This window comes from Eleginops maclovinus, chromosome 10 (assembly GCF_036324505.1).
Source record: "Eleginops maclovinus isolate JMC-PN-2008 ecotype Puerto Natales chromosome 10, JC_Emac_rtc_rv5, whole genome shotgun sequence".
Taxonomy (NCBI): domain Eukaryota; kingdom Metazoa; phylum Chordata; class Actinopteri; order Perciformes; family Eleginopidae; genus Eleginops; species Eleginops maclovinus.
In genome coordinates, this window is record NC_086358.1 from 12766391 (window position 1) to 12780171 (window position 13781).

At 40.8% G+C, this 13781-nt stretch overlaps 1 protein-coding gene across 1 annotated transcript in view; it reads right to left on the reverse strand.

The window, feature by feature from the left end:
* Positions 1-13781, reverse strand: part of kif19 (kinesin family member 19) — a 34710-nt gene that overhangs the window by 1470 nt on the left and 19459 nt on the right. Inside the window, exons 3-18 of the mRNA XM_063893486.1 lie at positions 11980-12090; positions 11774-11861; positions 11184-11320; positions 7244-7369; positions 6963-7157; positions 4888-5034; positions 4666-4788; positions 4168-4324; positions 3861-4035; positions 3515-3713; positions 3143-3413; positions 2374-2498; positions 2109-2272; positions 1887-1992; positions 707-830; positions 106-494 (exon numbers count right to left, since the gene is read on the reverse strand). Coding sequence (XP_063749556.1) covers positions 106-494; positions 707-830; positions 1887-1992; positions 2109-2272; positions 2374-2498; positions 3143-3413; positions 3515-3713; positions 3861-4035; positions 4168-4324; positions 4666-4788; positions 4888-5034; positions 6963-7157; positions 7244-7369; positions 11184-11320; positions 11774-11861; positions 11980-12090 — 2637 coding nt within the window. The remainder of the gene's footprint in view (positions 1-105; positions 495-706; positions 831-1886; positions 1993-2108; positions 2273-2373; positions 2499-3142; positions 3414-3514; positions 3714-3860; positions 4036-4167; positions 4325-4665; positions 4789-4887; positions 5035-6962; positions 7158-7243; positions 7370-11183; positions 11321-11773; positions 11862-11979; positions 12091-13781) is intronic.

Below are 13781 nucleotides of genomic sequence, written 5' to 3' on the forward strand. Positions count from 1 at the left end.
TTTGTTCTGCATTACTACTTCATGTTAATACATCATGGTCTCCTGAGGATGAACTCACAGATGTTAAATCAACAACACTCTGTGCAGAATTTGGAAAATACTCACCGCTTGACCAGTGACCTCGAAAGAGCGGGATCGCCTCTTCTTGCGGCGCGCCTCAAAGTCCGCCTCTCGGGGCGTTTGGTTCTTGATCGGGACTTGGCGGTTGCGTGGGCGTGTCCATGTCACCTGCAGGCCGGGCCCCTCCCCCGTACTGCTGGACAGGTTGTCGTCCGAGGTGGCGTGTCTGAGCTCGGGGCTGGGCTGCCTGCCTCGCCGCAGTGTCAAACCTCTAGGGGGGGGCTCACTCAAAGAGAGGCTGCTCTTCTGCTTCTTGGGGTCCAGAGGGGAGGGCGGAGGGGGTAACCGTAACGCATCCGCCTCCAGGGCTTTGGAGCGGCGACGGGCTGCTTTTACAACGATGTTCTGGACCCCTTTCAGGATTTGCTGCCGCTCTGCAGAGACTCAAGCATTGATATTTGACCCACTTTACCACGCATCAAAGGCTATAAATACATATATTTTCTGGGCACAGCTAACTGTTCAAAGATCCAAAAGGATTAATGTCATATCATATTTGTTAGTGCTAAAAGACTATGAGTTGAAAAAAATTAATGATTTTTCTGTCGCTCCTCTAACCTGTCCTGGATATATTCTGTTATCTTACCGGTTCGAGTAAGGGCGACCTCCGCCCCGGCCTCGCTGCTCTCGGGTGACGAGTCGAGGTGGCTGCTGATGCTGTGGCTGAGGTGGCTGTAGCTCAGACAGCTCTCAGGGGCCAGCGGCTGCAGCTACAGACATGAGATCCAGAGAGACGCATTATGGTCACACAGTCTCTTTGCTTTCAGTAGGGGTCATGTTGAGGGCCTTCTGATTCAACTCTGTGCCTCTCGGAAATACCATTTTTCTTTAAATGAGCACTTTGATACTAGCACTCATAACTCTTTTTCATTTCGTCTATGAGTCACACTGCTGACTCATTTACATAAGAGGAAATTCGATGGAGGGAATGTTATCTTAAGCCTGGAACCGATATGTAGAGCTGCAGCCATTAGTCGACTAGTGTAGTGGCTCCCCTCTTTTTTATATAATTGAGTCAATTGACAGTCCCTGCCTTACTTTTAATGGATATTTAATTCTATATTTATTTAATAAAAAAACACAGGACAGACCAGCTGATAAATTGTAAAATGTTCCCAGTATCTTCCTTAAGTTTGAATCATATCTCATTTTTGATAAATGATGTTTCTTGTTTGGTTGTTTTAACTGCACCTTTTTTTTTTATCATGGACAATGATGTTTAGCAGAAAGGGAAGGCTCTGGTAATTTTATTTCATTTGTCTTGCACCCTTTAAAATCAAAAACATTATTATTGGCAAATATAATAAAGTGCTGTTGAAAGCCTCTCAAAATAATTGTTTTGGACTGGCTAGAAAAAAGATGTAAAGACATTGGCCTATGGGATGGACATTTATCTCCATGTTGTTGAAAATAATGCAGATGAATCTTTGAAATTAATTGCTAGTTTTATCCGTCCAAAGTTGACTCTGTTCTGCTTTGTCAGTTTGCAACATGGATAACAAAAACCCTGAATGCATGACAGCTGAGAGAGAATACTCATGACAGCTTTTCTATTGTGCGGGTGCGTGGGCTGCAAATGAAGTTGTGTCACAGTGAATATCTAGGAGAGTATAATTCAAAGAGGAACCCGTATTGCTTGAAGAAAGCAACACCTGACCTGTCTGTATTAATTCACAGCATGAGGCTCCGCTCAGGGACAGCTGTTGAAATGGAACCAGTCAGAGCGAATGCTGCTCATTAAAAAGTAGAGTTAGAAAAGTCCTCACCTCTCTGTTACCCTTCCCGTTGATGTGGATTGGAGGGGGGGTCATTACAGATGAGTTTTTGATCTGCCTGGCATGAGGGCTGCTCTTGAACACTCTGTTATTGTCGCTGATGGGAAAGAAATGGAGAAATGAACTTTGGTATTGTTATTGTAATATGTATGTTTTGTGACTCTTGCTGTTTACACAAAAGCAGTTGTTGTACAGAAACATATGTGCTCTTACAGCTCAGGCTCGTAAAGGATGGGGGGCAGAGTGTGTCTACGGATTTTGGCTTGGCCTCGCCTGTTATCAGAGCACATGTTGCGTACACTCTCCTGGTCTGAGTCCATGTCGTGCGTGTTGTCCCGACCCTGACCAGGCAGGGTGATCTTTGGTAGAGAGCCCTCCTGAAATAATTGTAAGGAATTACAAGTGAGGATATTTGTATAGACAACCATATGTTTTTATTATCTAGCTTCTAAATTGTACTTGTCATGCAGGGGCTCACCTTGATGGTGTGTCTGGTGGTCACCTTATCGAGGGCCATGGCTTGATCCAGTTTCCTCTCATCCAGGTGCCTCATGTAGATCTCATACAGCTCCTGGAGATGTGGAGGGACGAGCAGACTGTGGTCTGGAACACAAACACATACCGTTTAGGAAAATTAACAACAGACTGTTCAATTTCAATATTCATAGATTACTATAATCTAAATCAGAAAATTATCAGAAGTTGGACATTTTTAGTTTCAGATTAATTTTTCTACCAATTAATCAATTTCTTGAAGCGTTAGAAGCCTCACTAGGAACATTTATGCTATTTTTGTTTTATTTTTTCACTATTTTTGGTTGTGGTAATGCATATTGCATACATTTTGGCGATGGTGATTAAAAGTGAAACCTTGGAAAATAATATGTATGTATATATATTTATAGCAGTTTCAGCAACCATCTGACATGGCACAACAAATAAAAATGCAACAAAACCACCGGTAAAGACTGACATATCCAAGACTGATTCAAATACAATCCCCCTTTTATCTGGTATACCGAAAAATATTGAACATTTGTGTTTTATTCAGCTGTGAAATAACATACAACAAACAATTAAAGGTTAAAAAGGTGAAGAAAAACTGAACATTTGGTAGTCAAATTGAAATAATTGAAATTGGAATAACAATATCAATATGTGATGTGATGGCAGTTTCTTAACCCAGACTTCTCTTTCTTAAATTGAGGCTATTTGACAGATTTTGGAGGGATTGCTGACAGACCCACCATCGATGAACTGCCTCTGCTGCTGTATGATCTCGTCACACAGGTGTCTGTGCTGCTCGAAGCGCTGCACCACAAAGTTTTTGTGCCGGATGACGTTGTCCTTGAGCAGCGCGTGGGACTGCATCTCCGTGTTCTCGATCTCCAGCTCGTGGACCTTGCAGAGGAGACACAGCACCTCGCGCTGCTCCTCCGAGCTCACCCGTCGAGGCAGCAGCTCCTCCAGGCGCCGAGCCCGGTCCCGAAGCTCCAGAAATCTGCGCTCGTGTAACGCCTTGAGGATGAGAAGAACGGTATAAGACACTTTGATTTGTTCATAAGGTAGAAGAATAAAGTGGTTAGTATTTAATAGATGTCCCCTCAGATTTCCTCTACCTTCTGTTTGTGGATCCTTTTCTGTTCTGCCATGAGTGTAACAAGGTTTTCCCGGGCCATAGCCACCTCCTGGGTCTCTGTGCTGTCAGGAGGAGACTCAGAAGAGTCAGAGTCCTTCTCACTTTCATCCTTGTTAACACTTTCCTTCCTCCTTTCAGCCCGCCACTTCCTCCGGCGTCTACTCCGCTCCTGCTCCCAGCTGAGTGATGAAAGATAAAAAAACATTTAAACTGCCAGCAATAATGACATGTCATCTGGTTCATAATGTGTCTTCTGTTCTTAAAGATGACTGTATTTGTGTTATCAGATAGTGGAGAAAATAAAGATATGATATCTAAACACTGACTCTGCAATAGTAAGCAGGTGTTTGGAGGTGTCGATCTGGATCTCCATGTTGGTGTTCTCCAGCTCCATCAGGCTCCTCCTGATCTCCATCTGTTTGCGGAAGGCATCCAAGAGCTGCTCCCTCAGCTGGTCCATCTCCGCCCGACTTTGCTGGCTGGAGTGGGCCTGGACCTCAGCTACGAGAGGGGAGGAAAGTTGATGATGAGTGGAGAGGAGTAAGGAAACAGCAGTGTACAATATGCATTTCATAGCTCCTTTTGGCAGATATTCTTCATGTACTGCAGGAGGTGGTGAGGAAAAGACTTTACCCTGCACATGGCGGATGTCAGCCCGGTCTGAGTTAAGCTGGCGGCTCGCCTGATCTGCAATCTTTTTCTTGAGCCGCTGGATCTCACAGCGCAGGTCTGAGATGATGTTGGTGTACTGGGCAATGTGGTATGACACATTTATCAGGTTCTTCTTCACCTGAAGCGCACAGAAAGACAAGAACAAGAATACTTCAGATGTTGAAATGGCTCTTTTTCAAACCAAGTAGCTTAATTTGGTCCTCAAGGGAACCACAACACTGAAATAGCAATAACTCGTCTAACTAAATAAGCCCTAAAAATCTACTTCGTCTGACAAAGATATATGTGCAGTAAAATCTACAAAACTGAAACAAATTGCCAGTCACTGCCTATTGATTTTTTTTTTACAGTGAAGTATTTTTTATATGAAACATTTATTGTATCATGAAATCCACTTCTTTCTTATTTTATAGAGTAGTAGAGCGAGGTAAGGTGTAAAGATGAAAAGTGATTTCTCACCCGAGTTCGTATGCTTTTGGCACGGTCAGCGTACGCCAGCGTGTTACGAGACTCCTCAAAAGCCACGGAGGCGGGGCTAATGTGGGCTATCATGACTGTCCGGCTGTTCCCGCCCAACGAGTCCTGTCAATCAAAGACATCAGAAGAAAGAATAATAGATAATTAACCTGTGAATCCCAGTGAAAAGCATATCCGAGGATTTGTCCCCTTGAATCGCTGTACCTTCAGTAGTCGGGTCAACTTGCTGTCTCGGTAGTTGACGTACTTGCTGCCATTTTTCTCACTCAGGGCGTTGATGCAGTTGCCCAAAGCCAGGAGGGAGCGGTTGATGTGGGCCCCCTCTTTCAGCCGCTGACCCCTGTTCTGAGTCTGATAGATAGACAGACAGACAGACAGATGTGTGTGAGTGTGTGTGTCTTGTGCATTCCGTCGTCTTAATGTTAGAATAAACAGCTGATTTCTTTAACTTCTTACTATGGGCAATGTGATCCCATATGAACACAGTTTGAGTATCCGTCTCTTTCTCTTTGATTTGACACCCTAATAAATAATACCAATCAATGTTTTTTTTTTAACATGATGCATGGAAGTCACACATGTTCAAAAAAGCATTATTTAATGATTTAAACATGTTTAAGGACTTTAAGGCCTTTACTTGAGGGCACCTTACCCTCTAAACATGGCTCTTGGATTTCATGTTTCCATCCTTGCCCAGGAGATGGCATTACCTCCCTAACTTTTTGACTTTCACTCTTCTTCTATAGAAGCACAAAAATGTTCAGAGCTGGTTCGAGTGACAAAACTCTCAGTTAAGCTCGATTCCTAACGGAGGCCACATGTGCTGTTCCTCAATAGAAAGGCCTCTCAAAAGGTCTCCAGGTTAAGTAAGTGCTCTCACTCACTGATTGTTTGTTTTCCTGCTGTGCGGGGAGGTGGCAGTGTTAACATGCCAGAAATAACAAGCCCCTCATCTGCTGAAAAAAGCAAATCAAAAAAACTGCCGGCAATAAACTGAACAAATACTCTTGAAAAGCTAAGGTCAGTGCAAAAATTGAAGTGCAGAAAAGGAATGTGCTCACAGGTATTTTTCCTGCTCCTCTCTACACAAGTATCGACTGCACCTGTGAGACACCAGAGACACATTTCTCTACCCAGCAGCCAACAGCAGGACCGGGCTGTGATTTATTTGGCAATCATGAAAGTCCTTTTCCATCCTTAATAGTCTATTCTTTACTACTTTAGTTTCTTTTTTGTGTGCTACTTTTAAAGGGCATGTACGCAGATATGCTACTGCATGCCATCTTATTTCTTATTTCCTTTTTTTTTTTTTTTTTTGCCTATCACTTGCCAAAGAAAGTTCATTTCATGAATTATAAGGGCTTTTTTTATGTGATTTTATTTTATTTTGGTTTTATTTTATTTCATTGTGGTTTTATTATCCGTTTTAACTTGTATTTTATGCGTTTGGATGCTGTTTAGTTCATTTTCTCTCATTTCACAGTGTTCTGTTTTATGTGAAAGCTCTTTTTGACTGTGTTTAAAAGGTGCTATAAATGATATCAGTTGTCATGGTTAAAGAATAAACCAACAGTTTTGGGAAAAATCAAGATTTTGCTCAGTATAAGGAAATTGTACTCAGTGCAGAAGTGAGTATTTCATACTATACTATCTATAAGATTATTGTTGCTGATTCATGTCTGGGCAAGTAACATTCCATTGCTGAAGTTTTCCAGATGCTTAATTAAACTGTTTCATTGTTTGTATGTTCAATCCTAATTTATAAAGTGACTAAACTTGTGAAAAAGTGGAGCAGAAGGTGGAAGAAAGTGGAAATACTCAAGTAAACACAAACTTTCTACTCACAGCTTTTTAGTTTTGTTTAGTGAAACTGCAGAGCATTGTGTTGCACTTTAACGTCATCCCATTTGCCAAAAGGTTGGAGTTTAATTAAGTGCATAGCGGGCCGTAATGGCAGATATAAAGAGGCTTTCATTAAAGTGTCCTGAGGTTTATGGGAACCTCAGTCCTCGGGTCTGTTGTAAAGATACACTGCCAAGCATCCCCAGTGAGCAGAGACTCACAAAGCAGAGCCTTGTAGTGTTCAGCTTGTATGTGTATAATGTGTCCATACAGGCTTAAAAGGGGCTGTGTATGTAACAAAAAAAGAAGCCAAGTCTTTGAACTTCAGTTTGGCAGAATGAAGTGAATACAACCACGTTCAAATCTGCTAAAGAAACACCTGTAAAACGTAATTTCCACAAATTACCCTCCTCCTGACTGGGGATTTAAACACCCACCTGTGCGGCTCGTTCGGATCCGGCAAGGTCGATCATGAAGAGGCGTGCAAAGCGGACTTCCTGCAGGACGTCTCGACAACGGCTCTGCTGCTTCACGGCCACCTGCAGCACAGCGTGGGAGCGAGACGACGTCTGGTTGGCGGCTGTCGGCTCTTGGGTGCGCTGCTTGTTGCCCCTCATCAGTAGTTCCATGATCTGAAAACACAAAGGCAGACTTGATGTACTCAGAATCTCTTTATTGAAATAAATGAGAACATGCAGGGTAAGGTAGCTTGACTAACCTCTTGTGCATTGATGGTAGACACCTCTGTGATGCCAGCCACCTGAATCACTCCTTTAGAGTCTTCTCTCAGGTCCAAGAAGCCTGAGGAGGGGTTCAGCAGGTCACGGATCATCTCATTGTAGATCTAAAAAGACATGGATAGTATTGACAGCTGAATGCACCATCAAAATACACCTAGCAAAGCGCATCAAGTTATGTTCCTTAGAGTTACAGTCAAAATTCAACTGGGGGTGCGTGTGAAGTCCTCTGAACAAGGCTCCATTCAGGCTTTCAAACCCCAAACCTGGTACAAAAACAGCAAGTGCTTTATTTTCAGCAACTCGTCATTTTAAGACCACAGCATTTGGGTGGCAGGCTTTCATTAGACGTCTTCAGTGCTTTTATTCCACATAAAGTACACGCAGGGGGCATTTTTGAACTGACATTGATGGTGCAGAAAAAGCCCCTCAACCCACATAAAAGCGAGTGCAGGTGACAAGTCACATCCTGGAGAAGGGCAGCGGACGACAAACCACTGTGAGGTCAGAGCTGTGAGGACAGTTTCTATTTGTCAAACTGACCCCAGCCACACACTCTGAAAGGGGGTGCTTTTACTACACAGCCAGGTTCTATTACTTTTCTAACCGTCTGTACTCTTTTACTGCTATTGAAGTTTGAAAAGGCAACAGCCGCTCTGTGAAAGTATACTAAAGTACATTTACTCAAGTGTGTACTTTTTTTTCTTTTACATATTTGTACTTTACTGGAATATTTTCCATTTCAGGCTACTTTAAACTTCCACTCGGTTACACCATCACCCCAGCAAAAAACTGTTCCGTCTGCTGCCGTCTGGCAGGCGGTACTGCAGCATCAGGACAAAAACCAGCAGACTCCGGGATGGTTTCATCCCTCCCTATTTAACGCCTGAGCTTGCCCTATTTTTTTTGTTTGTTTTATTATTATTGTTTTATTTGTATTTTTTATGTCTTGTAATTGCATTCTTGAGGAACTTGCGACCAAATATTTCCTTCATTACATAGCTACACCGCAGTTGTGTAGTTATAGTTTTCAAACCTTTTGAGTCTTTTAAAGCCAATATTTTACTTTTTACTCCTCTACATTTATTCAACACTCACAGTTAATCTGTACATATGAAAACACATGAAATGCTCAAGTGTATATATAATGCAGTACTGTAATCTAATCTACACAGCATTTCACCTATCTAAATTTAGTCCACGTTGACAAACTACAATAATAAAAAAAGGAAATACTCTTACATTCATAAAAACAGGATCATTTCACCACAATAATATAACACTGTGAACAATAAATTACTTTTACTGTTAATACTTGAAGAACATTTAGCCTATAATACTTCTGTACTTTATGTTATTCTGAAATGGGCCATTGTGTGGAGTACATTTTGTACTTTAAGTATATTTAAATCGTAATACTTTTGTACTTTTACTGAAGTAACATTTGGAAATCAGGACTTTTACTTAAGACCGTAGTATTTGTACTTTTTCCAAAACTGCTCATGATGCTTTGGGCTAAAGTCGACTGTCAGCATTCTTACACGTTAACAGAGAGAACACTGACATGTTGACGTTTAGCAGGCATAATGTTCAATGTCAGAGTTTATCATGGTAACATTCATTATCAGCACTAAAACAAAGTAGAGTGAGAATGTCATTAATTATTTGGTTGTAAAACAACCCCATGACGCCAGCATACAGTAGCTCAAAGGGTTTCTTCTTCCATTGAGGTTCCTGATGTGAGCAGACTTAAGAAATAAAATAAACATAAAAGAGAAGGAAGAGGGAGCAATGTGTGCATGTGAAGGGTGAAGAATACCATGTGCCTTTCTTATCCCGCACACAGTTTATTTGTTTGCATTCACTGTATGTGTTTCTGTGTTTTAGAGATTGCACGTGTGAAAGAGAGAGTGATTTGAAGAAGAAAGGGAGCCGATGTGCGCACATCGCTCAGTCAGGCTGTAAAATGGCGTTTAACCTCTTTGTGGCGAGGCAGCAGTGGCAACAGATTGCTCCCTGGAAACAGCTAACACACACGTCACACACATACACTTGTGTCAGGATTCAGGAGTTCAATACAGGTCAGCACAGTCAGTTTTTCTATGATTGTCATTTTGAATAGGAACATTTTGCTCTGACAGCTGCTAAAGAGCAGAGCTTTAGAAATGATGTCAATCATTAAACATAATGATAGTGACTGGCACTGAAAACACAAAACGAAATTTCCATGTGTGAAGCTAATCCTCCTCCCAGCATGCATCATTGGTACCAAGTAATTGTTTGGTGGCTGGAAATAAAAAAACATTTTCATTTTCAGATAAAGGCTAATGCCCTGCAGTTTTCCTTTTGTACAAGAGAATATTTATCTGTTCCTTTTGTCTTTATTCCTCTTGCTTTCTCATTTGCTTTCCTGACAGTCTATTGAATAAATCTGACTCATTCTTCTTTATATTCATGTTGCCATCCCTTTCAAAAAGACTTTAGGAAGCAAAACTAGATTCTGAATATGGAAAAAGCTAGTGTTAACACGGTATAACATTGCGTGTTTTAATAAAACAACTATCAGCGCTACATTCAGGGTAAAAGCTGCAAATAGATAGGTATGATTATAAAAACTTCCAATTGACCAAGAAAGTCAAGAAAAGCCAAAAGTTACCTCTTTCAATGGAAACACTATAAGCCACACCAGAGAGGCTCAGTTACTGCTATCAGAGTCGGATGAACCACCTCCATTGTATCTAGTGCTATTAAGGGCTTGTCATCAAACACTCAGTCAGAGCTGTACCAGCTTCTCAGTAATGAGGTTTGGAACCGCAGCCAGCAGGTACGCAGAGAAGCCGCCATCATCAGCCTGCAGGCTATCTGTGGCATCATCATGCAGTGACAAAGGCAGATAATCACTAGGCCACCAGCACCACAGATCACTCCTCACCCCGACAAAATCACCTCTACACCTACAGCACGGTTACTCACTGTGAGGAGATAAAAGATAATGAGAATTTAAAATAAACCTCCTCACTCATGTTGAGTAGTGGTCTGGTAGGGCCATTACTGCCGCCCCCTTGTAATGTCTTCGATATAACTTCATGCAACTAGGCTCCTCTTCGCCTGAAATCATGTTGTGTATTTTTCTGTGATAAAGGTGCACCGTGTAAACATTACAGACCATAGTCCACAGCACATATGAGAGAAAACCATCAGTCAATAGTCTGTGTTTGTCTTCTAAAGAATATAAAAGAGAGATATATATCTGCTCAGAATACATATTTACAAAGTGTTTGATTGTTTGAAGTGGCACTGATGTTTTAAGCCTGTGATCTTTTACCTTTAGAAAGAGAAAGAAGGTAAACACAAAATAGCCTTAATGGTTTTTGACAAGGCAGCAGGAGGCAAGGCAAACAAACTGGTACAGTGCCTTTCAAAAGCATTAAGACAATTCAAAGTAGTTTGTAATAGAAATACAAAAGGTAGCAAGACAACATATGAAAGAAACACATGCATAGAACATCACACTTATGCCGGTGTGGATTCAACTCGTTCTGAAAAGTCTTTTTATCTGTGTGTGCTGCTCCTCAGCGCTGTGGATGCCGGCTCAGGTCCTTTCAGATGTGAAACGAATGCCAGGCAAAAGTAATGGACACCTGGCTGCAATTGGCATTAGCTAACAACCTCAGATCTAATCAGTGTGAACGGATGACGGAGAAAGAAGAAGTTCTAATTGTATCGCTGACAGAAGCGGAGATAAAGACAATTCAAATGTGAAGAAATCTTTAAACTCTTAGTGAGCAAACGAGCTAATGGCTGTAACCTCTGGAGCCCTGATTCAGGGTAATTAGGATCTATTTTGCATCACTACAGCTTTAACTTCATGTGAACTCCAGTTGAGAATAAACGTCTAGAGATGGAAGATGGAATCCGTACCTCGAGATAGGACATGGAGACGCTGTACAGCATGTCGTCACTGGTCTCCTCGATGGCATGGAACAGGTCGTTTAACGTCCGAACGTAGATGCCTGGCTCCTTGTCCGTCCCCAACATGGTGTATGTCTTCCCACAACCTGAAGACAGAGAACGAATATTGATAGGTTATAATGGGTCAATCTAGTGGTCCCAGGGTTAAAAAAAACTGATTGAAACAGTTTTAAAAATACAATCCAAAATAAATACACTATTCTGAACCAAAACATACCATAGAAGCTAAATGCTTAAAGCTAACTGTTTTTTAAATAAATACTTAATTCTGAAACAAGGTCCAAAAAACTGTGACTTAAAGCAGTTTTAAAATTGTCATACTTATCGGTAACTTAAATAAATACATGATTCTGAACCAACCCATCTCAAAGAAGTGACAAGCTAAAAGTGTTTTTTATGACTCACCCTTCGACTGCTCACCAGAGTTTCTGCACCAAGAGCTAACACATGTAATTGGTAGATGATACACCTCTATTCAGACAGAGAGCTCAATTAACTCTGTGGGTTAGGGCATCACACACAAACACACACACACAAACCTGTGGGTCCGTAGGCAAACACGGTGGCATTGTAGCCTGAAATGAGGCCCTCAATCAGCCCTTTGGTGGTAGCCCGGTACACCTCATCCTGCACAGGAAGAAGAAAATTAAGTTCTGGTGGAATTTTTAGGGACTTACATTGTATTTAGAGCTTATAACAAGTCAAGAGACTTAAATGTGTATTGCTTCTACTACTTCTGACCGACCTGACTGGCTGAGTAGTCGAACGCCACATCAAACATGTACGTTTTCTCCCTGGAGCGGTTGGCACGCAGGATGTCGTCTGGGTCCTCCATGGGGTCCATCAGAACCACCATCTTATGATGAAGAGGAAGGCAAGGACAGTAAAGAGAGAAAGAGGCACACAGTATGAGTAGGTGTTAAGGTGTTACGTGTTCAAGAGCATGTTGACATCTCACAGTTCAGAAAATTGAAGTTTCCCTGGGAGCTACCGTTATCTTTTACTGATTGTTTAAATTATAATGAGCGTTATAATGATAGCTGTAGAAGAACAACTAAATCAACAGGTACCCTGCACAGCCGGAGCATCAGCTGTCGGGACAAGCTCCCACAGAATGCAGATGTCTCCCTATTGGTTGCAGGTGCAGCTTCCTTTGAAACACTTTGCATGTGATGTTCATCAAGAAAGATCAGACCATAATAATACAAAGATCAGCTAATTATTAGAGTCTGTTATACAGCAAGTTTGAAGGTTTTTCTATTAGTGGTTTCCAACATTTCTTTCCATTTGATTCACGGCTCGATCAGATCATGTCCCTAAAGTGTCCATTTGAATTTATTTTAAACTATATGCAATTACAAATCTAAAAGCAGACATTGAAAAATCCAAACTATCAAAGTAAATGCGCCCTTCTTTCTAGTCTGTATTTCTTTTTCCAACATGGTATTACCAATGATTGTAAGAGATGTCATTGAAATAAATGGAAATGTCAATGGAAGCTGTTTGCGCCAAAGTATGACAGGCTGTCAAAAACAGCCTCCCTTCAGATCCGGGATACTTATAGCAAGTACGTATGAATGTAAGCAAATGGGCCTCCACTCGAGCCATCTGCCATACTCTGAATGCTGGTCATAGGACGTAATGGCTCAAACATCACTCCATGTTTCAAGGGCCTTCACACAGTAGCATCTAAAGGAGAGCAATCAGCTGACCATTACTAACAATATGTTTGGTTTGTGCATGGCGCAGTTTGAGCAGGCTGCCTGTGATACACACAGATTTTAGATGTCTAATGTTTCGATTGTGCTGTTTGACAAAGCTTATGCCTGACCGACATCAGGGGATGTCCTAATGTAAAACCGTTTATAAAAAGGTATAAGGACATGATGTTCGCAAGATACAGGGTTGGAATTGTTTAATCATAAAAGTGTGTTTACGGTTTATTTATTTAATTGTTTGGATTTGTATCATTTCTTGATTACCATTTACCTCTTTTATGTATTTGTTTATTTGTTGTTTTTATGTATTGTTTTGTCTGTTTTTTAATGACAAATGAATTTTGGATGGTGGATGTAAAAAGATATTATTTCATATATATATAAATATATAGTAGTAATAATGATTTAATCTATTTATAATTGGAACTGTATATTATATGTATTGGAAATGTTTATGTAGACGTACATTTAGATGTACATTTCGTTTGAGAGAAAAAAATATGTAAAAATAAATAAAATAAATGTTAATAATTTAGTTTTTGGGAAAAGGGATGGGAGTGTTAACTTCTTCCCACCCCTTTTTGGATGTGTATATCAGGTAGATCAATTATTTATATATAATTTGAAAGTTTGTTTATCAATTTTGTACTGCTTAAGCTTGTACAGTATCATGATTCTCTCGTTTCATTTTATTATTATTATTACTATTAGTTTTTGTGATACTGTTTTACATGTTTGAAAAAAATCAAATCAAAGCCGACAATCATCTGTAAATCACAGCTGTCCCAAAGAACATTTCACGGACAATTCCTAGGCGGGAAAGGCACAG